The sequence below is a fragment of the Vanacampus margaritifer genome, chromosome 7 (assembly GCF_051991255.1).
Source record: "Vanacampus margaritifer isolate UIUO_Vmar chromosome 7, RoL_Vmar_1.0, whole genome shotgun sequence".
Classification (NCBI taxonomy): domain Eukaryota; kingdom Metazoa; phylum Chordata; class Actinopteri; order Syngnathiformes; family Syngnathidae; genus Vanacampus; species Vanacampus margaritifer.
This window is the reverse complement of record NC_135438.1, coordinates 2,957,878-2,981,648: the sequence shown is the minus strand read 5'-3', so window position 1 is coordinate 2,981,648 and position 23,771 is coordinate 2,957,878. Positions and strand designations below refer to the sequence as shown.

Genomic DNA, 23,771 nt, shown 5'->3' with positions numbered 1-23,771 from the left:
CAACGCTAAGTACATTTACATAACTAAGTACATTTGTTATTTGAGAGTATTTTAGTACTTGTATTCGATATTATGAATCCCACTCAAGTCTCAAGTCAGTTACGTGGCTTTCATCATAACACCTGAATGAACAGTGTATCCGTCTGTTTGTCCTATACTGCCCCCAGGTGGGCAAGGTGTGCACAGCAGAAGGAGCTTGGCACGTCTTTTTAAAAAAAAAAAATTTAACCACCAGGACGGTTGCCATCACCGAATGCTGTCAAAGGTGCTTATTTATTTGCCACAAGAGGGCAGCAGAGGGCTTTGCATCATCATCATCATCATCTGGCATTCTTGTACTCCAAAATGTTGTGACGATGTTTTCCCTCATAGAAAATGTACCATAGTATGTACAGTATTAGGTTTGGTGTATGTAGTAGTATGTAGAGTTATGTGTACAGTGGTGTATTCATTGTTTCACTTATTGGCTCTTGTAGCTCAGCAGTAGAAGGTTTAATAGTACGTAATGTTTAGTAAAATTGACTTGTTCTAATATATGTGTTTGGTAGTCGAATGTTGAGTAGCATGTTGGTTGGTATGTGCAGTATGTATAGAAGGGGCTTGTTTAGTATGCACTGAATGTTTAAGTGGTAGAATGTACATTGTTGCGTACATTAACTCATTCATTGCCATTGACGACTATAGGCGTCAAAAATTCATGTGAACTATTTCTATTAGTTTAACATTTTCATTTCATTTTTTATGAAAACCTAGAATTTTTTTTATTGTACATTTATAACAGATATAAAATTATCATGCGATTAATTAGGCCCGTCGGGTGATTAAAATTTTTAATTGTAATTAATCACATGACTTCACTATTTAACTAACGATTAATCACAAATTTGATATCTGTTCTAAATTTACAATAAACATTTTTTCTAGGTTTTCATACTCTTGTTAGCAAAAGTGGAAACAATGTTAAACTAATAGAAATAGTTTAAATGGATTTTTGACGTCTATAGCCGTCAATGGCAGTGAATGAGTTAAGTAGTATATACAGTAAGTTTGGGTTGTAGTCATTCAAATGTTAAATACAACGTTTAATAGTTCTATGTTTAGTAATATAATGATGAGTACTGTGTAGGGGTGCAGCGATCACAATTTTCTTTTAAAAAGTCTGATCTGCCAATCCCGATTTTTGCCGATTTGGATTTTTTTTTTTTTTCATAACAAGCAGCATGCACCTTCAGAGTTACAATTGGAAAACATTGAACAATATCTGTGAAATAATACAAACGGGTTGTTTTAACTGCAAGGTTAAGTGTTGTTTGTGTGTTAGTGGTCATGTGTGAGGGATTATGCTCGTCTCAATCCTTCTTGATCCCGCAGCTCAATGTCACACCTCGACACTACTCACTAGCAGGCCACGCTGACTTGTCTTGACTTACCACCTCCAGTGCATTACTACCACAAGCGCTACATGACGTTTTTTTTTTGGCGTGAACCTGCGATGTTTCGGAAATGACACTGGAGTGACGCAATGGATAAAACCGTGCCTGACGTCACAACAGAAACAGTGAGTCGTGTGGTTGCGTTTGACGTTTTTATTCTGTGTTTTAGTGCATATTTGTTCATTCTGCTGCAGTAATGAATGTGTCCTCTGGTTGCTTCTTTTTAAATGCAGATGACATGAACGTGAGGTCCAAAGTGTGAGTGAGTGAGTGAGGATTCTCAAGATGGAAAAAGACATGAGGTAAGACAACTATAATAATAAAATTATAGTGAGGCTATGCCAAGATCTTATAAATTGCCTTTTTTTGAGAGTTTGCCCACACTTAAAAAAAACAAAGAAGAAAAATTCAGAACCTGAAGACAGTTTCGCTTAACATGAAATTTGGTAGACAGGTTTATAATGAGTAGAGCCACAAAAAAAATCTCACCAGTCTCGTCTGAAAAGACAGGATTCTTAGTTTGAAGCAGCCATTTTGGGTCAGAAGTGTCCTTCAATTTAAAAAAAAAAAAAAAGGGGTGGGGGGGCAATAATAATAATAATCGAGCCCCCAAAGACAAAATTGTAGACCCACAAAAAAGTCTCAAGAAGCCATGTCTGAAAAGATACCGCAAGTCTGCCATTTTGATTTGATGTGGCCATTTTGGATCCAAAGCACCGTCCATTTAAAAAAAAAAAAAATTTGGGGCTCTTAAGTTTTCACTCAAGAACATGAAATTTGGTAGACATGTCTTTCATAAGCAGACAGACATAAAAGTCACAAGAAGACATGCCGGAAAAGACACGAAAAATCTGCCATTTTAGTTTGAAGTGTCCATTTTGTGGCTCTAGTAGAGACACACACAAAAAAATCGTGATTCGTGCTATTTTGAAGCGGCCATTTTGGGGTTATTTCGAGGATCTTCATTGACTAACTTTCCCCTCCGGATTTTGTCCGATTGCTCCCAAGTTTGAAACGCGTACACTAAATGAAAAGAATTCTTGCGGCGCTCCCGTGGGTGTGTGCCGTGCATGCTAAACAGGTTCTTCTTAAAGACTTCACCCCCTCCGTACGACCCCCTCCAACCACCTCGATGCCCACCAACAATAAAAGATCTCATTCCATTATACAAAATCAATAATGGAACAGAAATGCAAATAACTTTTCCTTTTCTTCACACTTTTTTTTTTTTATATATGAAAAGAATCTTTTCTGGGACGCTGCATTGATGTAGTGTTGTCATGGTGACACCTTTGGGGGAAGCGGTTTTAGCTCCAAGAGCACATTTTGAGCTAACATGTTTGGTAGAAAAATGGTTTGTTACTTAAATCTATTTGAAAATATATTCAACAAACATTTATGATGTGAGTAGATTAATATGGGAAGGAGGCTAGTGTGTTAGCTTTGTGTTCAAAGTGAAATGCTATGTTAGCATAGCATAGCATGAACATGCTAACAATAGGAAGTCATTTCCCTTTAATAAGGTATTTAGGTTAACAAAAAATAAATATATTTATTGCAGCTAAATTGTTAGCCTAGCTTGGCATGAATTTATTAAACAAGGGACATAAAATGAAATTAAATACATGCTATAGCTAATGTTAGCCTAGCATAGCAAGGCCACATTAAACAGGGATGTGAGTTACTTTTAGTTTAAGTTTTAATCTCATGTAAATATATAAAAAAAAAAAAAATACGCAGCTATTGTTAGCTGAGCTTAGCATAGACACGCTAGACATGCCAAATCAAGTTAGAAACACATTTTTAGGTTCATAAATTATGTGTTGTACATAATTATTAAATTTGATATATCTTAGCTTTTTTTTTTTTTTTTTTAAATAATGAAGTACAATATATATATATATATATATATATTTACTGGTGGTCTTAATCAAAATCAATCCATTATTGTCCTACTTTATTATAAACATTTACAGATAAGAAAAATAGTCCCCTTTCCTTCTTTTTTTTTTTGGGGGGGGGGGGGGCGTTACTTTGCATATGATTGGTTGCGTTCAAGTGAATTGAGCTGGAAATGTATTGAAGTGCTGCTGCCAGTTAGTCCAGGATGGATGCCACAGCTTCCCGATGGGCTTTCTGTTCATTTCACAGTTTAGAATGCTCCTTCATCCTCGCCTTTCACTTTTTTTTCTCCCCGTCTTCGGCAACTAAATCAAATAAAATCCAGGTGAGCTCTTGATTTTTCTTTTCCATCCAGCTCTTGTACTGCAATAGATTGTGTAAGTGTACCTAATGAAATGGCCTGTGAGTACTCGATTAATTGATGTGAAGCCAAAATTTGTAGTGATCATGCATCCATCCATCCGTTATCCTTGCCGCTTATCCTCGGTAGGGTCGCGGGCAGTAGCGATCATATCATTAAATATTTATTAGAATGGTATTTGATTTTTGCAAATGCAAATAGTTTGAACAATTGTTACTGAATCAGTGATTCAAATATACGTAATCTTTATTAAGGATACAAATGTTATCTGCAGTGCAACAACAAGAATTTTTTTTGAGTGACTTGTATTAAGTTTCTCTTCCTTTGACGTGTGACTATGCATTTAGTGTCAAAGCATATAGTGCAGCCCTGATTTGTTTAAAAGTTAAATTATTTTATTTCCTTTATTATTTAAAGCCGCTGAATGTACAGTAGAATATTCCATTTCGAATCACTACTGCCACCTGCTGCCGAAAAATGAAACTGCACATACCGTTCCTCACATACACACCACGCACATGACGTCACATCCGCAGACAGGGCGCGGGAAATTCTAACCCGAATTCAGTTTGAAAACTATTGGCCAGAGGCTTGCAGGAGTACCCATTGTGAACAGCTAAGGTGTTAATCTACTAATTAGAAGGCATTTCAGTCATAAATGGTCAAATAAAAAGCTTATTGTAAAGTTATTTTGGGAGAGAAAAAAAGTTCCATATTGCAGCTTTAAACGTAACATTATTAGTTGAGTGTAATTTTTGAGTTATGGATTTATGATTTTTCTATAATTTCATTTTAATTTTTATGCGTCTGTTTTTAACATTTATATTGTTGTATTAGTTTTTTATTGATACAATTTGTATTTATTTTATTTTTAGATTCTTTCAATTGTATTTATTGTCAGTCTTTTACTATAGGATTTCTTATTTATTTTATTTTAATTAACATAATTCCATAACATTTTTGTATTTGTATATATTTTTTCTTATGTGTTATTCATTAGTTTTATTTTATTATTTCATTATACATTTTATTTATGTATTATTATGCCATTGTTTTAGAATTTACATGATTATTTATTTAATGATATATTTTTACATTTATTTTCTCATAAAAAAAATCACTTAATGTCGTTAGATTTTAATTTAATTAATTTTATTATTTGTATATTACTCTCAATCCACGTTTGCATCAGCAGAGATCGCTGTGGCACAAGCTTGTCATGTCTTAATAATGATTTCATTACTTTTGTTTGTTGCTCTGCGGGAAGTCGGAAATCTTAGAAAGAGAGCTATTAATAGCATTTATTGTCTTTGTGTGTGTGTGTGTGTTGGTGGCGAGTCATGTGGTTGATTATTGGACTGTGCAGCTGACAAACTGGTACTTCCTGTATGCGCGTGCGTGCGCATGAGTAAACAAGTCATACATGTTAACACAATCGTGTGCACTCACTGTATATGTGTCATTTTACAAGAAAAATCTCTTAGTATGACAAGTCATTGGAAACATTATTGATTAAAAAAATGTGGAAAACATAAAAGCTTTTAATATTGCAAGGGGGAAAAAACTGTACTGTAAGAGAAGCGCTGTCATGTACGCATTTTTTTTCAAAAATTCAGAAGTAGAGCTAACTAGCTGGAATAGTTTAAAATGTCGCAACATGTCTTGACTACAAGTTCCATTTCCAAGCAAACAAACCGTTTTGTTGAATGTTTTCTTTATCGATCCAAAAAAAAAAAGAAAAACTTGTCCGAATGATCAAAGTCCGACCACAGCTTGTTGGTTTAAAGTACTTGCTCGATATTTTTACGTCATTGTAAACATAGGTACCGGATTTTTTTGTCAATCGGTCGCACTCGTGCCGGATGCAACTATTTCTTATTAGATGACGAAAAATTCAACTTTGCCGGCACCTTTGATCCAAAATGCCCCCCCCCGTCCCTATCGGTGCCGGATTCCGTGTCAGTGGTGCCGGATACAAATATTGTGAAACATTTCATTTGTTCGCGTTTCATGGTGAATAATCAAACAAGTCCCTCGAACCCTAGAATATGTCAGTTACATCAAATATGTACAGTAAATTAGATGCAGTGGTGGTCATCTACGTTCGCCTCTGATTGGTCCCCCCCCCATCCACCCACGAAGTCCCACCTCCACTCACACCCCGTCTGCCTGTCAGTCTGTTCGGATTATTGAAAGAGCTCACATGCATTCCTGCCTTTTTTTTTTTCCACTCCCGCATCCGAGATGAGGATTAGTTGACCGGCAACGTACACGCACGCGCACACACAGACGCAGACGGGAGCACGGGGCAGCCATGATGCACTTCAAGTAAGTGGAAGGCAGGAAGTGGCGTACTAACATTGAGGATGATTTGATGTGAGAAACGGATGCAAGCAACTCATGTGAGTGAGGAGAAATTCAGGTTGTTTATTACCATGTTGTTTACCTTTAGCATGTTATGCTAGTAACGTGTTTGTAGGGTCAAGTGTTGATATTGATATTTTCCATTTAAGTCTTTATGATGACAGATTCATTGGTCTTAAATATGAAATATAGTAGACCAATGTGTGACTACTTCTTCACATTGGGTGCAATTTGACTGCAATGGTGTACCTAATGAAGTGGCTCAGGAAGTATTGTACTGTATATGTTCATTTTTGGCATATTTCTAAGGTATATTTTATGGGCAATCTTACCATCAAGCAGAAAAAAAATATATTATTTTTTTCTTTAAGAAAAAAAGTGAAATATTAGTTAATATAAGTTAAATTTCAAATATATATTTTGGTATTGCAAGTGTTGCCCCATTATTTTTTTTTTTGTCTTCTTAGTGATAGTTCTAAAACAAAGCTCTCTCGCTCGCTCTCTACATAATAAACATATTAAATAATTATTATCAATTAAAAGTTGCAGTTAAAAAGATATTATTTGATTGTGATTTTGTTTTGGTTAATGTCCTTTTCATAGAACCTTCATAAACAAACAAAATCCAAATAAAAGAAAAACTGTCTAAAAATGTTTGCAATTTGATAGAATATAAATTTTTGGGACAAAATTATGTTGTTAGAAAAATCCTTCATGTGCAATAAAACAAAAATCATCTGGAAAAAAAGGTTGCAAAATTTGATTAATACATTTTTTTTTTTTAGAAAAACATCTTCATAATCTTTAAAGTGACTATAAGGGATTTTGTTTATTGTTCATATCAATTATATTGTTTTTAAATTGGATTTCAATTTTTTTTAAACAGATTATCTGCAAAACTGGAGAAAACAGGTTAAAATGAAAAAAAACATGAAACATGTATACGCCAAAAATCTTCTGAAAAAATTTGTATATCTAAAAAAACATTGGTTAATATGACAGTGTTACGATGGCTCAAAAATAAAACTTTTTTTTTGTTGTTGTAGTGTGAAATGAAGCCAAACAACATAGCTGTCACTGAATTAGTATTAGCTTTGCCGCATGCAAGAAAACCGCATGTGTGCAATATCAATTATTGGTTGTCTGCTGCAACAAAACAACACAGACGCGAATACGTGGCCACAGACGGCTCGTCGTCTTATCTGGCGTGGCCAGAAACGCGAGGCTGACACGCACGTTGACCTCGCGCGATGCTTTCGACACCCAGGAAGCGGCCCCGGCCCGCCGCTGTAATCTCACATCATCCGGCACCCGGTGGACGCTCGAGATTACATTAAATTTGGGTTTGCGTTGCAGCAGCGGGCCAAGATCTCGACGCGCGTCGCTAATCCAAACAGCAGCACCTACCGAGGAAAGAGAAATGTATTATGAAAAATGAAATATATTATAAACATGTATTTTGCACGTATTTTGTCCTTGATTAAAATGGCATTTTTGTCACACGTCTGGTTAGGAAGTTCGTGGTCATATAGTAGCGTTAGCGGAATAAGCATTAACCGCTAAAATTTTTTTTACGACACATACGTAAAATGAGCCAAAATTTGTCTCACTATTGGAAGTGTGATATCTAAGTCATTTCTGAATATTTTTTTTACTTGCGACCATTCAAAATGTTCAGTGGCATCAGACCTATCTATACACATATATATAAATATGTATATATATATATATATATATATATATATATATATAAATATGTATATATATATATATATATATATATATATATATATATATATGTATATATATTTGTTTGTTTTATTTATTTATTTTTGATTACTTCTATGGAAAATAAAAGCAATATTGTCCTAATATATATATAATTTTATTTTTTGGGATTTTATTTTATTTTATTTTTTTGATTACTTCTATGGAAAATAAAAGCAATATTGTTCTAACTAACTATCATCTGTATGTCTATATATATATATCAACATTTTTGAAAACAAAGTATGAATTAAAAACAAATAAAAGCATCAATAAATAATCTCATTTTCAAATGAATAACCCTACAACCTCCCTCGCCCTTTTGCGGGGTGAGTCAGCATCCGAGGCTCCCCGTTGGGAGCGCCCATAATTCCATCTGCTAAATCCTCATTTGTCATCCCTCCCTCCCTCCCTCCCTCTCCATCCATCCCTCCCTCCCTCCCTCCAATCGTGCTGCACACGCTCAAAGGCACTGACACAACATTTACTGGAGGACGGGAGGGATGTGACGGGAGGAAGAGGAAGAGGCTATTTACAAGTATTTACAAGTGAGTCAGACGATGATGATGATGATGATGATGCCGCCTTTATTTTGACGCCTGTTAAATCCCGGTTGCCGTCCACATTGTTCCGAACGTTCTTTTTTTTCTTCTTTTTTTTGCTAGCATGAAAGCGGGAATGGCCGCTTGATGGGATTACATAAGAGCGGAGTGTGTGTCAGTGTGTGTGCGCACTGAGGTTGGTGTGCAGTTGTGTTGCATCTAGCAAGTGAAGCTCAGCTGATGGAACGTGGCTTTTTCATCCTCAGTTTTTAGCCGGTACCTGCTAAATAGAGCTGTCAAATTAATCGATTAAGATTTCGGTAGTCCTTCATGACTTTTTTTTTTTTTTTTTTATATCAAAATAAGACAATTCTAAACATCTGTTTTTACTTTGGAAACTGGACTGAACCGGTAACATAGTACAACGTCCATCCTCCTTCTTTTTTTTTTTTTATCATTATGCGAATACAAAGCACGGAATAAACACCAATCACTGTATTTTGGTGGCTTTAAAAGTCAAGGCCTGGCCTGGTGAGTGACGTGGGAGCCAGCGAAAGAGTGTTGACTCAGGATAGCGCTTGCGGCTAACCTTTAGCCAGTCTGCATGTTAAGTTACTTGCCGTTTTGTGGAACATCCTTTCATTGTGCGGAACATTTGGCATTTTGACAAATATCGGCCTTTTTACAAATCTGAAGGCCGATAAAGCCGGTATTTCACTGAGTGGTGAATGGTCGCGAACGTAGCGAATTTGTAAAATGTTTACTGACAGTTTTGACTTGACGTAAACACATTTGGTACATATTCAGACAATTTTTCACTGCTAAAATCTTTTGAAACCTTTTACGAACCGTGCCGAAAACCCCAAATTAGCTACATTCGCATGCAAAATAATGCTGACACTAGGAACTCCCTACACTTTTTATTTTTTGAAATTAAAAAAATAAATAAAATTAGGAAATTACCGGTATGTTGTAATTTTGGAAAACTTTATTTACAGTGGAAAACTTCATGAACAATTTACAATTTTTTAATTCACTTAACACATGCTGATGACCCTGGAAGCTCCCTGCAATTTTTGTAATAATTTTTAAACAAATCTGTAAATTCTTTATATGTTTAAAATTAAAATATTTTACTTCTTATTTTATTTTTAAAAATTTTATTATGACACTAATATTTTTTCTCTGCAATATATTTTTATTTTTTAAACAAATCTTGTCAATTCTTTATATGTTTAAAATTAAAAAAATATATATATATTTTATTTTATTTATTATGACACTAATATTATTTCTCTGCAATTATTATTTTTTTTTAACAAATCTGTCAATTCTTTATATGTTTAAAATTAATATATATATTTTTTATTTATTTATTTATTATGACACTAATATTTTTTCTTTTACTGTAAATGAATATTGGCTTGAAATATCGCTTATCAGCTTCTTTGACTACTAATAATCTGTATCAGTCTTGAAAAAAACCACATCGGTCTATCACTAACATCCAGTGGGGCTAAGCGTCTAAACTCCCAACAAGCCAGTAAGGCACATGCCTTGCCCACCGGGGCCCGTCTGGGCGTCCAGGACAGGCAGACACGAGGCGCTCAAGCTAGCTGGATCCGGCCGACCCTTCTCCGGCAGCGCATCAATTATATTTTTGATTTTGGCTATTGGCTGTATCATGAGTATTTTTCCCTGCAGTCACTGGCGTGATAGTGCTGCGGCAGAGATGTCCTAATGGCGTCAGAATCTGACATTACCTCATTGTAGTGCTAATTCAAAGCAGACCACATGGATACTTAGAGGTCAGAGTACATTTAGAAAAACAAGGGGGGAAATTAGATATAATGAAGGATAAGGAAAACATACAGTGTAGTTGAGCCCCTGTTGTTTTTTCCCCTCAGCCTTGTTGTGGCACTGACACACTTTCCCCGCCCGGTCTGCCTGATAACAAAAGTCACTTTGTGAATAAAAGGACGCTCCAACAGTCAAGCTGGCTGACACTGGTGCATTGTGGGTAAGGCGTTTTATTTTTGGAGCCAGCACAGAATGTCCCGCTTTCTGCTTTCTCATTCATTATGTATTAGCCCCGTCGAGAGTGCTTCTTAAGAGCAACTTGCAGCGGGATGGCAGCTGCTCGCAAGGATGGGGGGTGCGCAGAAGGGGGTGCGCGGTTTGGAGCGTTTGGGAACGGCTGTTATACCACGTAAAGGCAACACAGGTGAACGCTAAATGAGGTTAGTTTCTGCTTTTATTGGCGAGTTTTTTTTTTTTTTTTACTTTTACTTTCAATTTATATTTTGGAATGGGTGCACCAACCTTGTTGGGGTTTTGAAGGGGGTGCGCAGCGTCCTAAGATTTGGCAAAAGCTGTCCTATAATGTAAACTCAATTTAGATATAAGCGAAATGGGCTTTGTTTTTTTTTCTGTTTGTTTTTTTTTTTGGGGGGGGGGGCTGGGATAGGGGTGCGCCAACTTTGGCAGTGAGTGAATGGGGGTGCACTAATTAAAAAGTTTGAAAAACACTGTTTTACAACGTAAAATCAACTATAGCTACATGCTAAATTAGGTTTGTTTAGATTTTTGGGGTGGTGGTTTGGGGAGGTCTGGTGCAGGGGATTTGGTGCACCAGGTCAGTGTTAAATGGGATGAACAGATGACTAAATTTTGATAAATTATGTTCTGTAATATAAAATTTAAATGCTATGTAAAATGAAAATACAAAAAATATTTAAATATAATGTTGTTGTTTTTTGGTGTGTACCAACTCTATGGTGTGTTGAAGGGGGTGCGTTGGTGCCAGAGATAGGGATTCACTAACTAAAAATATTTTTTTTGAAAGTTTGGAGACCAATGTTTGGATGTAAAATCAACATAGCTGATGGGCTTGGGGTGTGCAGTGCTAGAGGAGCAGGGGTGCGCCACCATTGTCAGGGTGACATGAAAAGTTTCAGAATGGCTGTTCTACAACATAACATGAACTTAACAACATGAGCCGTCCTGCAACATTACTATACGCGTATGGGAGTGTTTAATCCCACTAATCTAATCAGTGAGCGAAACCGCATGTGTTGATTGACGCTTTTGTCCGAGTCCCTTCCTGTCGGCGACGGGATAATGACCGTTGTCGCGCCTCCGCAAAATAATCCACTCACGCCTTGGAGGAGGTCATCATTGATGGAGTTGGTCTGTCTGGCAGGGCTGAGGCAAATAAGAGGCAGAGCCGGGGCGGCCTCTACAGAGTCCCGCGTTTAGGATGGCCGCTGACGCCGGCAGCATTCCCAGCCCGGTGGTGCGCCAAATCGACAAGCAGTTCTTGATCTGCAGCATCTGTCTGGAGCGATACCACAACCCCAAAGTGCTGCCCTGCCTGCACACTTTCTGCGAGAGGTGAGTCCACTTCCTGTTTTATCACATTTGGATGTTTTTTTTTTTTTTGCTTTGACTATTGCACGTGTGTAAGACAACTACACATCAATCAAACAACTTTGCCCTTAACAATGCCCCTGCTAGCTTAATGCTAATGTACAATGGTAAACAACATTAACTGTACATGCTAACAGTTAGCATGCTTAGCTTTTTATTTTTTTGCTTTGACTATTGCACGTGTGTAAGACAATTACACATCAACCAAACAGTTTTGCCCTTAACAATGCCCCTGCTAGCTTAATGCTAATGTACAATAGTAAACAACTTTTACTGAACATGCTAACAGTTAGTATGCTTAGCTTTGACAGTTGTGGTTTAGTAAACCATTTAATAAAAACAAGCAACTTTCTTAATGTTGTCGCTAGCTTAATGCTAATGCATAATAGAAAAGGACATTGACATGCTAACGGTTAGCATGAGTAGCATTGATAGTTGTGGTTTTTGGAATGCTTTAAAGCAAAATGAGACCAAGACAAATTGACGAATTGCTTTATCTTGGTCTAACTTCTTTAGACCATAAAATCCTGACATTAAAATAAGGGTGTGTAGACTTCTTATATGAGCCTTAACTAGCCGTGTCATGACAGTCAGTGCGGTTGGCACCAGTGTCTCTGCCGACCTTTTGTTTTGGGGACAAAAGCGACCCTGTGCGACTCTCAACTCAAATCTTTTATTTCAAAGCGTCTGCATGGAACACACAATTCCTCAATTGAAAAAAAAAAAGCTACATTGAAAACTTGTCTTTGATGCGTACAAAACTAAAGACTCTCCAAAAACGAATGTTACATTGTCCAATATAGACCCAAAATTGTCTTTAACTTACTAAAATATATTTGTTAGGTTTCACTCAAGACTCCAAATTGTTTTCAATAATGCGCAATACATTTGTCAACTCAATACTTTTTGATGTCCAAACCATGTCCGTGTCTTGCCGTCCCCGCAGGTGCCTGCAAAACTACATCCCGGCGCACAGCCTGACGCTGTCGTGCCCCGTGTGCCGCCAGACGTCCATCCTGCCCGAGAAGGGCGTGGCGGCGCTGCAGAACAACTTCTTCATCACCAACCTGATGGACGTCCTGCAGCGCTCGCCGGGCCACCGCCAAGTGGGCGGCGGCCAGGAGGCGGCGGCCGTCCTCAATGACATGGCCGCCGTCGCGGCGGTGCAGCTGCTCTCCTGCCCCAACCACGGAGGAAACGTAAGCGGAGGCAGCGTCGCCAACTCGTTTTCAGGAAAAGTTGCTAAAACGTTGCTAAGTCCAATCAAAAATGAAAACTCAGAGCAATACATGGACTCTACACTCTAAAAACTGTTGGGTCAAAAGTAACCCAATTATGGATAAAAAATGAACCGATCCACTTTATGGGTCAATTTGACTCATCTTTCTGGGTTGTTTTATACAAAGTGACCCAGTTTTTTTTTTTACCCAATTAGAGAATCTTTGATTTTATTGAATTTTTTAGAGTGCACAACGTGATGAGATGTGATTTTCTTGCGGCTCAGGTGATGGAGTTCTACTGTCCACCGTGCGAGACGGCCATGTGTCAAGAGTGCACGAGCGGCGAGCACGGAGAACACCCCACCGTGCCGCTTAAAGACGTGGTGGAGCAGCACAAGGCGTCGTTGCACGAGCAGATGGACGCCGTCAAGAAGAGGTGAGCCTGCGATTTGGGCAAAAGAATTCCGGGGTGGTAAGGGGTGCAAAGTTGTTTTGAAAACACATTCATATATATATATATGTTTGTATATATATATAGGAATGATTAACTGCACTGCTACGCATTTAATCCAATCTATTTCTATAGCACATTTTATGAACAAGCATTTCCAAAGTTCTGCACATTGAGGTCCGCACACTATCATACAAACGAAATAAATAAAATAAAAAGTCAATAAAATACAGCAAGTAAAATAAAAATACATACATTGTTTTTTTTTTAAGTCAACAAAATACTAAAATACTAAAATACAATAAGCAAAATAAAAATACATACATTAATTTAAAAAAAAGTAAATAAAATCCTAAAATACAATAAGTAAAATAAAAATACATATACCGGTACATAAAAAAAAAAAAAATACATAAAATAAAAAAACACACATGAATAGACCACACAATTCACGCTGAACTAAAATCCAAAGAATAAAAGTGGGGCTTTGGACGAGACTCAACACACTCCACTGTGTGAGCAGTTCGAACATGGAGAAGCATTTAATTATCTTAATAGGGAAAGCTGCATCGGCTGTGTGACGACATACAGTTATGTCCCACTTGAGCGTGTTCTCCTTGAAAAGGACTGGCCAATAAATCCCGTCCAATTGAACAGAAATGCAGTGTGAAAGCAGCTAATCCCAAATCTGCTACGCTACCAGTTGCTATCCTCCAAAAAAAAAAAAAAAAAAAAACTGTTTTCCGCCAGGTTGCCGGAGATCGACGGCGCCCTGCTGACGCTGTCGGAGATCCTGCAGCGACTGACCGGTCGCAAGAGCGCCATCGAGGACGACATCCACGCCGCCTTTGACGAGTTGCAGAAGACGCTCAACGTGCGCAAAAGCGTCCTGCTCATGGAGCTGGAGGTCAACTTTGGCCTCAAACACAAGGTGGGGTGACCTCAAATAAACGCCTCCCGGTGTTAAACATCAAAGACAATTTTGATGTGTTTTAATGCTCCTCCGATGACGTCGTTGATGATCAAAAATGCTCCCCAAAGCATTGACTGGAGGTCTGCAGAGTGCTGGTTCTGAACTCCCATTCCTCATCTAAAAACCAATCATCTGGTTGGCTTGCTGTCCCCTGGAGCTTGATCACATGCTGATGACTCACCATTGACCCTCCCGCCAACGGGAGCCCGAGGGAGGGGGGGGAGGAGGAGGAGGAGGAGGAGGAGGGTGGCTGTGGGCCAGGCTTGGTGGGTGGAGTGAGCTTGCGTTGCGTCTGCTGGTAGATAGATGGAGCCTGCGTGCAGGGTGCACGCACTCGCAGGGTGTGTCACACTGCATCTGTGGACGAACTCCTTCAAGGGGTTTCAGGGTGTCTTTGCGGGGGGTCAAAAGACTGCGTAATGGATTTTGAGAGCCTGAGATAAATGCACAATGGCGTCGGGCGGTGAACCAGAAGACGAGTGTGACGGGATGATTCACGTGAGTTTGCTTTGTCCTTTCAAAAACAACAAGAGCGTGTGCAGGGATTCTGTTTTCATGATCCTCTTTGGGGTCTTTGATAGCCATTTGCAGACTGGGTGTTGTTTTTTTCCCCAATAGAACTGAACAGAATCTCGAGCCTCTGAAAGAGGGGTGACAGTGTTTTTGTTTGTGTCCCGGCCGGCTTGCTGATGTAACTAATAGACCACCACTATAGAACAATGCTGCCCCCTGCTGGTTGTATTTGATGTTCCTAAAATGTACTTTAAATTGATTGGAGACTAAATTGTCTTTGATTTTTACTGAAACGTACACACATAATTGTTTTCCAGCATTAACAAAAAGTGATTTAGGGTCTTTGATGTTTTTTTTTAAAACAGCTATGTTAGTTTAATGGTGACTAGAAATTGTCTTTGACCAAACTAAAGATGGTCAGGGTTACTGATCTTTTTTTTTCTTTTTCTTTTTTTTTAACTTGGCTTGCTGTTACTCAAAAAACATAATTTAGATGAACGGAATCATGTGCCTCTGATGTTTACAAAATGTATGCGAGGGCCACTGAAGACTCATGAATGTCTTTGATGCTAATGAAAACATCACATTGGGTAATTGCAGACTCAATTGTCTTTGATTTGACACACACATTCGTTACTTTGGTACTGTCTTTGATGTTTACAGATAAACATACTTATGTATATTAGCAATAAAAATTGTTTATGGAAAACATGTATGCTATATTCAGCAAAGACTAAATTATTGTCTTTGTTTACAAAAACTCAAACTTGGGTTTCATTGAAGACTCAAAATTTTGCTGAAAGCTCTAAATTGTCTTTGATGTTAACAAAAGCGACTGTTTAGTTCATTGAGGTCACTAAATTGTCTTTTTGTGTTTACAAACAAGACTTTATTGACTGCAAACTTCTCTTCATGAAAAAAGTATGCGAGGTTCATGGACGACTCGTGGAAAACTATAAGCTATGTTCAGTGAAGACTCAGTTGTCTTTGATGTTTACAAAAACTAATCTTTGGTTCATTGAAGACTCAAAATTGTCTTTGATGTTTAACTCTTTGACTGCCAAAAACGTTAAATAACGTTTAGTAAAATCCTATGGAGGAGTGCCAAAGACGTTAAGACGTTTGTTTCAAAACAGAGGTGAAACTAACCATTTTCTATTGTTGATTACTGAAAAACGGAATAAGGTAGAAACAAACTTTTTTTTTTGATGAAAGATGAGAGTCCAGTCTTTCATTTGGTAGTATGTGTGTTTCCATAGTCCAAACACAAAATTTTCTGTGGACCTTGAAAGATCAGTCAAAATGCTTAAATCGGCTGGCACTGGCGACATCCCGTTTCTGAAAACGTCTGGCAGTCAAAGAGTTAAGAAAAAGTGTGCGCTACGTTCAGTGAAGACTCAGTTTTCTTTGAAGTTTACAAAAAACTGAACCTTGGGTTCATTGAACACTCAAAATTGTCTGAAGGCTCTAAATTGTCTTTGATGTTGACAAAAACCGGCCTGTTTAGTTGATTGCGGTCACTAAATCGTCTTTGATCTTTACAAACAAAAGAAAACGATAGGCTATGCGAGACTCAGTTGTCTTTGATATTGACAAAAACTCATCTTTTGTTCATTGAAGACTGAAAATTGTCTTTGATGTTTACAAACTGACATAGTTGTCTTTCATTTACGCTTCGGTCAGGGAAGACTCAGTTGACTTTGATGTTTACAAAAAAAAATGATCCTTGGGTTCTTTGAAGACTCATAAATGGTTAGTGACGGCACTAAATTGTCTTTGATGATTACCCTGGCGCCCCCCCCCCCCCTGCCGTTTGTTTCCACACGTGCAGGTGCTGCAGGCTCAGCTGGACAACCTGCTGCAGGGCCAGGACGGCATCCGCAGCAGCTGCGACTTCACCGAGCAGGCGCTGAACCACGGCGGCGAGGCCGAGGTGCTGCTGGTCAAGAAGCAGATGAGCGAGCGTCTGTCGGAGCTGGCGGCGCAGGAGCTGCCCCTGCGGCCCGGCGAGAACGACCAGCTGGACTTCCGCCTGGAGACGGAGGGCGTGAAGAAGTCCATCCACAACCTGGGCAGCGTGGTGACCACCAACGCCGTGGCGTCCGAGACGGTGGCCACCGGCGAGGGTTTGCGGCACTGCGTGGCAGGGGTGCCGACTTCCGTCACTGTCACCACTAAGGTTAATACGTCAATTCATTGCGCTGCTTTCTTTAGCTCTGTAAAGCACTGTGGATTTTCCTTGCGTCTCAAATGTCCTAAGGACAAAGACGGCGGGCTTTGCAAGATGGGCAACGCCGTCCTGACGGCGGAGATCTCGGCGGCCGACGGCAGCAAAGGCGACGGCGAGATCCTGGACAACAAGAACGGCACCTACGAGTACCTGTTCACCGCCCCCAAAGAGGGCACCTTCACGTTGTCCCTGCGCCTGTACGAGGAGCACATCAAAGGCAGCCCCTTCAGGACCAGGGCCAGCAAGTCGGCCGACGCTTCGGCGGCGTCCGACGGCGTCAAGAAGAGGCTCAAGTCGCCGGGCAGCAGCGGGCACGTCAAGCAGCGGGCCATCAAAAGGCCCGCCAGCATGTACAGCACCGGGCGCCGGAAAGAAAACCCCATCGAGGACGACCTCATCTTCAGAATTGGTACAGGTTTTTGTAAACACTTTGGTCTGGACAAACTAAACTTACATGTTAACATTTAAGGTCATTTAGCATCTTGAACTCATTAAAACCCCAAAACGTATCAATACGTATTTTATGGTTTTTAATGCGAGAACATACAGAAGGCTTTGATGCAGCTTCTGACCTGAAGAGTTTGCGTAAAGCAATGGTAGTATTACAAAAACGGCCAGCAGGTGGCAGCAGAGTGTGAGATCAGCCAGGGCCAAGTTTTCAACAGGTTTTTGAAAAATGATGAACCTTAGCTATATTCTAATGCTAATTGCTGCAAAATGGAAACAGATACAAATGTACTTTTTTTCATGATGAAAGAAGAGACTCTAATATTTCTATTGGTAGGTTCCATGTTTTTATAGCAATAGTACACAATATTCTGCGGGCCTTGCAAAATCAGTCCAAATCCAGTAAAACAGCCAGGAGCAAAGGGGGTTGCTTCAGTGAAAATGGCTGGGCGTGAATGAGTTAATAACAAACCCAACAAATGTGTTTTTACACATGGCAGACAATTTAGTGTTCAACGAAGACGTTGATATTCACATGGCTTCTATTTCTTAAATGTGCAGGCACCAAAGGGCGAAACAAAGGCGAGTTCACCAATCTGCAGGGCGTGTCCACCGCTGTGGGAAAAGTGCTGATCGCAGACAGCAACAACCAGTGCGTGCAGGTACAACATTTAAGACATTTTATTGTTTTTCAATGTGAATTATGATTTTTCTCTCGGGAACTAATAAAGGACAATTTTGTCGCTATTTTTTTTTCTCTTATTATAAATTATTTTCCTTAACTTAATTAGGGGGGTGGGGGGGACAAAATTACAACTTCTTTGTCATAATTTACACTTTTATCACCGTCCATAACATTGAAATTTTTGAGTCTTGCAAACAAAAAAAATCTGATCAATGGATATGTTAAATTATTAATTAAATGACTTTTATGCCTGTAATATTTCAAGGTTTCTGTTGTGGCCCACTGGTGCGTTTTCCCCACCACTTCCAGATTTTCTCCAACGAGGGCCTGTTCCGGAGTCGCTTCGGGGTCCGGGGCAGGACCCCCGGTCAGATGCAGCGGCCCACCGGCGTGGCCGTCCACCCAAGCGGTGACATCATCATCGCCGACTACGACAACAAGTGGGTTAGCATCTTCTCCAGCGATGGCAAGTTTAAGGTGAGGATCTTATTATCGATATTGCATATCTGTATATTATATTTCGTTTTTATATCATTAATATAAAAATAGAATCTATTTATATTATTGTGATTAGGATTAAATAATGCTATTATTATATTATACTCATATTTATATCTTATAAATATTATATATATTATTGTGATTATTATTAAATAATGCTATTATTATATTATACTCATATTTATATCTTATTATCTATAATAATAGATAATAATATTAATAGATATAATAATAGATTTTGATCTTGTAACATATTGGCGCCAAGGAAACATGTTGAAGTGAATTGAGGAAAAAATTTTAGACAACAGTAGTGCTTTGGTGCCATCATGTGGTAAAGACCTATGTGAGGTGAATTGAGTAGCTTCATTTTGACCAAAGCAGTGATTTGGCACCGTCTCATATCACTCGTATGAGTTGAGAAGTGTCATTTTGACAAAAATTGAACTTTTTTTTAATTTTAACGCCATTTTAGAGTGGGCGAAGTATTCAAAGATTTTCGCTATTTGTGACCCACCAAAAGTCTGGACTCACATTTATCTCAATTTTTATTTTTAAGAACAAGATCGGCTCAGGCAAGCTGATGGGTCCCAAGGGCGTGTCGGTGGACAGGAACGGTCACGTGATCGTGGTGGACAACAAGGCCTGCTGCGTCTTCATTTTCCAGCTCAACGGCAAGATGGTCACCAAGTTTGGTAACCGCGGCAACGGCGACAAACAGTTCGCAGGTGACGGCAAACGGTCGAAAACAATTAAATAAAATGATCGATATAAAAGACAACTTAAAGAGCTGTTGTTGAACCTTTGGCTAAACATCAGACATTTTGAGCTGCCTTTTTCTCCTTCCATATTCAGGGCCTCACTTTGCCGCCGTCAACAACAACAACGAAATCATCATCACGGATTTTCACAACCACTCCGTCAAGGTACGGCGTGTTTTATCAGCGCCCCAATTTGAGAGGTTTTCCATCGCGCCGGAATGAATTGTGGGCAAATTGTCTGCTTGAGGTGTTCAACACGGAGGGCGAGTTCCTGCTGAAGTTCGGCTCCAACGGCGAAGGCAACGGCCAGTTCAACGCCCCCACGGGGGTCGCCGTGGACGTCAACGGCAACATCATCGTGGCCGACTGGGGCAACAGCAGGATTCAGGTCGGTGCAGGCCCAAAAAGGAAATTCCACAAATGCCATCGCCATGGCTGCTTTTCATCTTCTTGCAGAGAAATTCGAATCATTGAATATATTTGGGGAAATGCTACTTCACATGTGCTAAATGAGCTACATAGTCAAATAAATACAGTATTTGATTTTCATCAAATATTTTTCCTCATAAAAAAACAAAAAAAACTTTAATATTATGACGCTCTTCTCGTAAAATTATTGTGGGAGTGCTGAAGCATTCCCACATATGTTATTGTGATTTATTTATTTATTTTGCCATGTAACAACTCCTTGCACTTGCTTTAAAAATTTCACGCCTCCCGGGGTATATATCGTCCGATTCCACATTACTTACAGTATTCACACGATAAATATCAACTTTTACCCCATTTTCAATAGGACAGATATTTAAATTTTTCCCCAAAAAGTCCCCAATCTGAAATGATTAAATCCCACCTTAGGTTGCAGTTCAAGTTTTCTCTTTATTCATTTGTCATTCAACTACAATTAAAATTGTGTAATTTTCACATAATTTATCTTTTCAATTGACTTCATAAGCACATGCATTCAGCTAATAGCATTCAGTTTTTCAGCATTCCCGCGCAATTTCTGCAGAAATTGCACTTTGCCGAGTTACTTTTAAAACTAGCCTAAGCATCCCAACTGGGTGGGAACGCTGAAAGCTAAACTGAATGCTTATCAAGTCAATTGAAAGATAAATGATATGTGGAAGAATCCAAAGTCTTCATTGTAGTTGAAAGATAAATGACTAAAAAGAACACTTGAACCCGGGAGGTGTGAATTTTTGAAGCAAGTTGAAATTCATATGGAAAAAGTGTTATCGAAAAGTGCCCTCCATTCATTTAGACACAAAGTGGAACGATGATAGTATACAGTCGGAGGTGGGATTCGAACCCGCAACCACCTGGTTACTGGACAATGCATTTTACCAACTGCGTCACCGAGCATGATCAGGGACCTGGCAATGATGATCACTTGCATGTATGCAAGTGAGAGGATAAAAATCACAAAAAGCTCTCAGCATTCCCACAATTATTCCCGTGAAATGTATCCTTTTTTTCCCCCCCTGTTAGAATAATGATATAATTTTTTGGTTTGTTTCAGGTGTTTGACGGCAGCGGCTCCTTCCTGTCTTACATCAACACGTCGGCCGACCCGCTGTACGGCCCCCAAGGTCTGGCTCTCACTTCGGACGGGCACGTGGTGGTCGCCGACTCGGGAAACCACTGCTTCAAAGTCTACCGCTACCTGCAGTAGCCCGCACGCGCTAGCAAATAATGAACTATGAAAACACACAACACGCGCGCGCGTAAGGAGCAGATTTGCACTCATCCACCTTCACCTGCTGTGTGCCATTTGTGCCACTGGGACTGCCTGATTTGTTTGTTTTTTTTTGGTGCATTTAGGAATCACTTCAAACCAATGTACACATTTCATTACTGCAGTATAGCAGTAATGAAAAAAAAAATACTGAAGAGTCTTCAAATTTTGCCTGGTTGCTGAATAAGTATTGTGCATAGGAGTATTGGTGCCATGATGAAAAGGGGAAAAAAATATAGTCAAATGAAAAAAGACATATCACGGGAGTAATTAAAAAAAAAATAAAAAAATATATATATATATATATAAGCGTTAAGTCATATTCAGATTTTACTTTGAGGGGAAAAAAATACAATACTGCAAGAATAAGTTAACATAAAAGGTCAAGAATACAATTGCATTTTAACAAGAAGAAAATGATTTGCATCGTGAGAAAAAAGATCAATTTTGAAATAAAAATACTCCCAAGAATAAAGGCATGGTGATGAAAAAATATTGAGTTGCAATGTGAAGAAAATAAATGAGAAAATGTTTTAATATTCCTAATATAAAAGAATGTGTTTTAATATTCATGATATAAAATACTACTAATAGTACTAAAATAAGAAGAAAAATGTAACATCACGAGAAAAAAGTTACACTTTTCTAGTAAATGCTGATTTCAACTTGTCATAATAAATAATATGGCTTTGTTTTTGTAAAATTACACATTTTTTCTTGAACTAGTCCAACTTTTTTCTCCGTCTCAGTTACAATTTTATCCCTGTAATATTTCAACTTTTCTTCTTTTAAAATTACACCACCCCCCCCCCCCCCCCCGGTCCTATTACAGCAATTATGAACAAATATTGTATTGTGACCTCCCAAAAATGTTTTTTTCTCTTATTATGACTTTATTCTCAAAATATTCTGACTTTTACTTGTAACATTCGGATTTCAGAAAATTACATTTATGAAACAATCCTAAAAATGTTACAACTTTATTCACGCACATTTCATAGCTTTTACCGTAAAATGTTAACACTTTCATCCTAATGTTAACATTTACTGTACGTAAAAATGTAGGGGGGAAAAAATCTATTTCTTTATCCTCATGTAATTTGAATTATTCATAATATAAAATACTACTAATAGTACTAAAACTAAAAAGTCATTTTTTCGAAGACAAATGTAACATCACGAGAAAAAAGTTACACTTTTCTAGTAAATGCTGATTTCAACTTGTCATGATAAATAATATGGCTTTGTTTTTGTAAAATTACACATTTTTTCTTGAACTAGTCCAACTTTTTTCTCCGTCTCAGTTACAATTTTATCCCTGTAATATTTTTCTTCTTTTAAAATGACATTTTAAACTTTTCTTCTTTTAAAATTACATTTTTTACCCCCTGGTCATATTATAGAAATTATGACCTCCCAAAAATATTTTTTTCTCTAATTATGTATGACTTTATTCTCAAAATATTCTGACTTTTACTTGTAACGTTCTGATTTCAGAAAATTACATTTATGAAACAATCGTAAAAATGTTACAACTTTATTCACGCACATTTCATAGCTTTTACCGTAAAATGTTAACACTTTCATCCTAATGTTAACATTTATTGTACGTAAAAATGTAGGGGGGGGGGGGGGGAATCTATTTCTTTATCCTCATGTAATTTGAATTATTCTTGCAACATTATGAATTTACTTAAAAAATATATATATATTACAATTTCACTCATGGAAACTACAACTGTATTCTTATCCTACTGTTCTGCCCCCCCCTCCTTTTCAGCGTGGCCCAAATACTCCTTGTCTTGCACTGCACTGCGTAATGTTGCAGCAGAGGAAGTCTTGGTATATTTCTTGGGACGATGCACTCGAGTTCTAACTGAAAAGTGTAGCGCCAAAAACATGCACGTTCACGACACGCGTTACGATACGAGCTTGCGCATGGCTTTAATAAGCGTGAATGTCACGTGTCATCGATTGGGAAAAAAAAACTAACCCACGTTCTACAGAGTCACCAAGTGCAATCTGCTGTGTTGTGACGCCTTACACCTTCAGAAATTAGCATTTGACAACTACGTACTAACAAAGAATATTGTAGCAAATAAATAGTTTGACAGTACAGAGAATACATGGCTGCACAGTTTTTGATGAGGATTTTTTCCCCCCTGCACAATCCTGATAAATTATTATTATTATTTTTTTCATGTTGTTCTTGTTTATATTTCTTTAAACGTCAAATGGAATTAAAGTCCCTACTGGACCAAAACCACGTTTCTGATGCATTTCTCCTTTTACTACTACTAATTGAAGTTTTCTCTTGTAAAAGACCTTGATTTGTTACACTTGTTTTTGTAATATTAAAACTTTTAAGTCTTGTAAACTTGAGACTTTTTTCACTGTCATAATTTTGCTATTCATAAATTAATTTAAAATGAATTTTGTACCCGTAACATGAGGGCC

General features: G+C 38.2%; 1 protein-coding gene across 7 annotated transcripts; it reads left to right on the top strand.

The window, feature by feature from the left end:
- Window positions 1-1,373: 1,373 nt before the first annotated feature.
- Window positions 1,374-23,696, top strand: trim2a (tripartite motif containing 2a). 7 transcript variants are annotated; one of them, XM_077570612.1, is made up of 15 exons: window positions 1,374-1,558; window positions 1,667-1,735; window positions 5,941-6,024; window positions 11,572-11,762; window positions 12,745-12,997; window positions 13,303-13,454; window positions 14,220-14,400; window positions 16,787-17,134; window positions 17,216-17,594; window positions 18,194-18,294; window positions 18,627-18,794; window positions 19,375-19,543; window positions 19,671-19,741; window positions 19,824-19,964; window positions 21,099-23,696. In XM_077570612.1, exons 4-15 carry the CDS (start codon window positions 11,629-11,631, stop codon window positions 21,249-21,251), a joined length of 2,250 nt encoding a protein of 749 aa, XP_077426738.1. In that variant the 5' UTR covers window positions 1,374-1,558; window positions 1,667-1,735; window positions 5,941-6,024; window positions 11,572-11,628; the 3' UTR covers window positions 21,252-23,696. The 7 variants fall into 7 exon arrangements, with proteins under 7 accessions (XP_077426738.1, XP_077426740.1, XP_077426739.1 ...); XM_077570614.1 differs by having other exon boundaries at window positions 5,941-6,098; XM_077570613.1 differs by lacking the exon at window positions 5,941-6,024.
- Window positions 23,697-23,771: the final 75 nt, after the last annotated feature.

Coding starts and splice junctions, on each gene's coding strand:
- trim2a (XM_077570613.1), top strand. CDS start 11,629: ATGGCCGCTGACGCCGGCAGCATTCCCAGCCCGGTGGTGCGCCAAATC. Junction 11,763..12,744: donor CTGCACACTTTCTGCGAGAG/GTGAGTCCACTT, acceptor CCGTCCCCGCAG/GTGCCTGCAAAACTACATCC. Junction 12,998..13,302: donor GCCCCAACCACGGAGGAAAC/GTAAGCGGAGGC, acceptor CTTGCGGCTCAG/GTGATGGAGTTCTACTGTCC.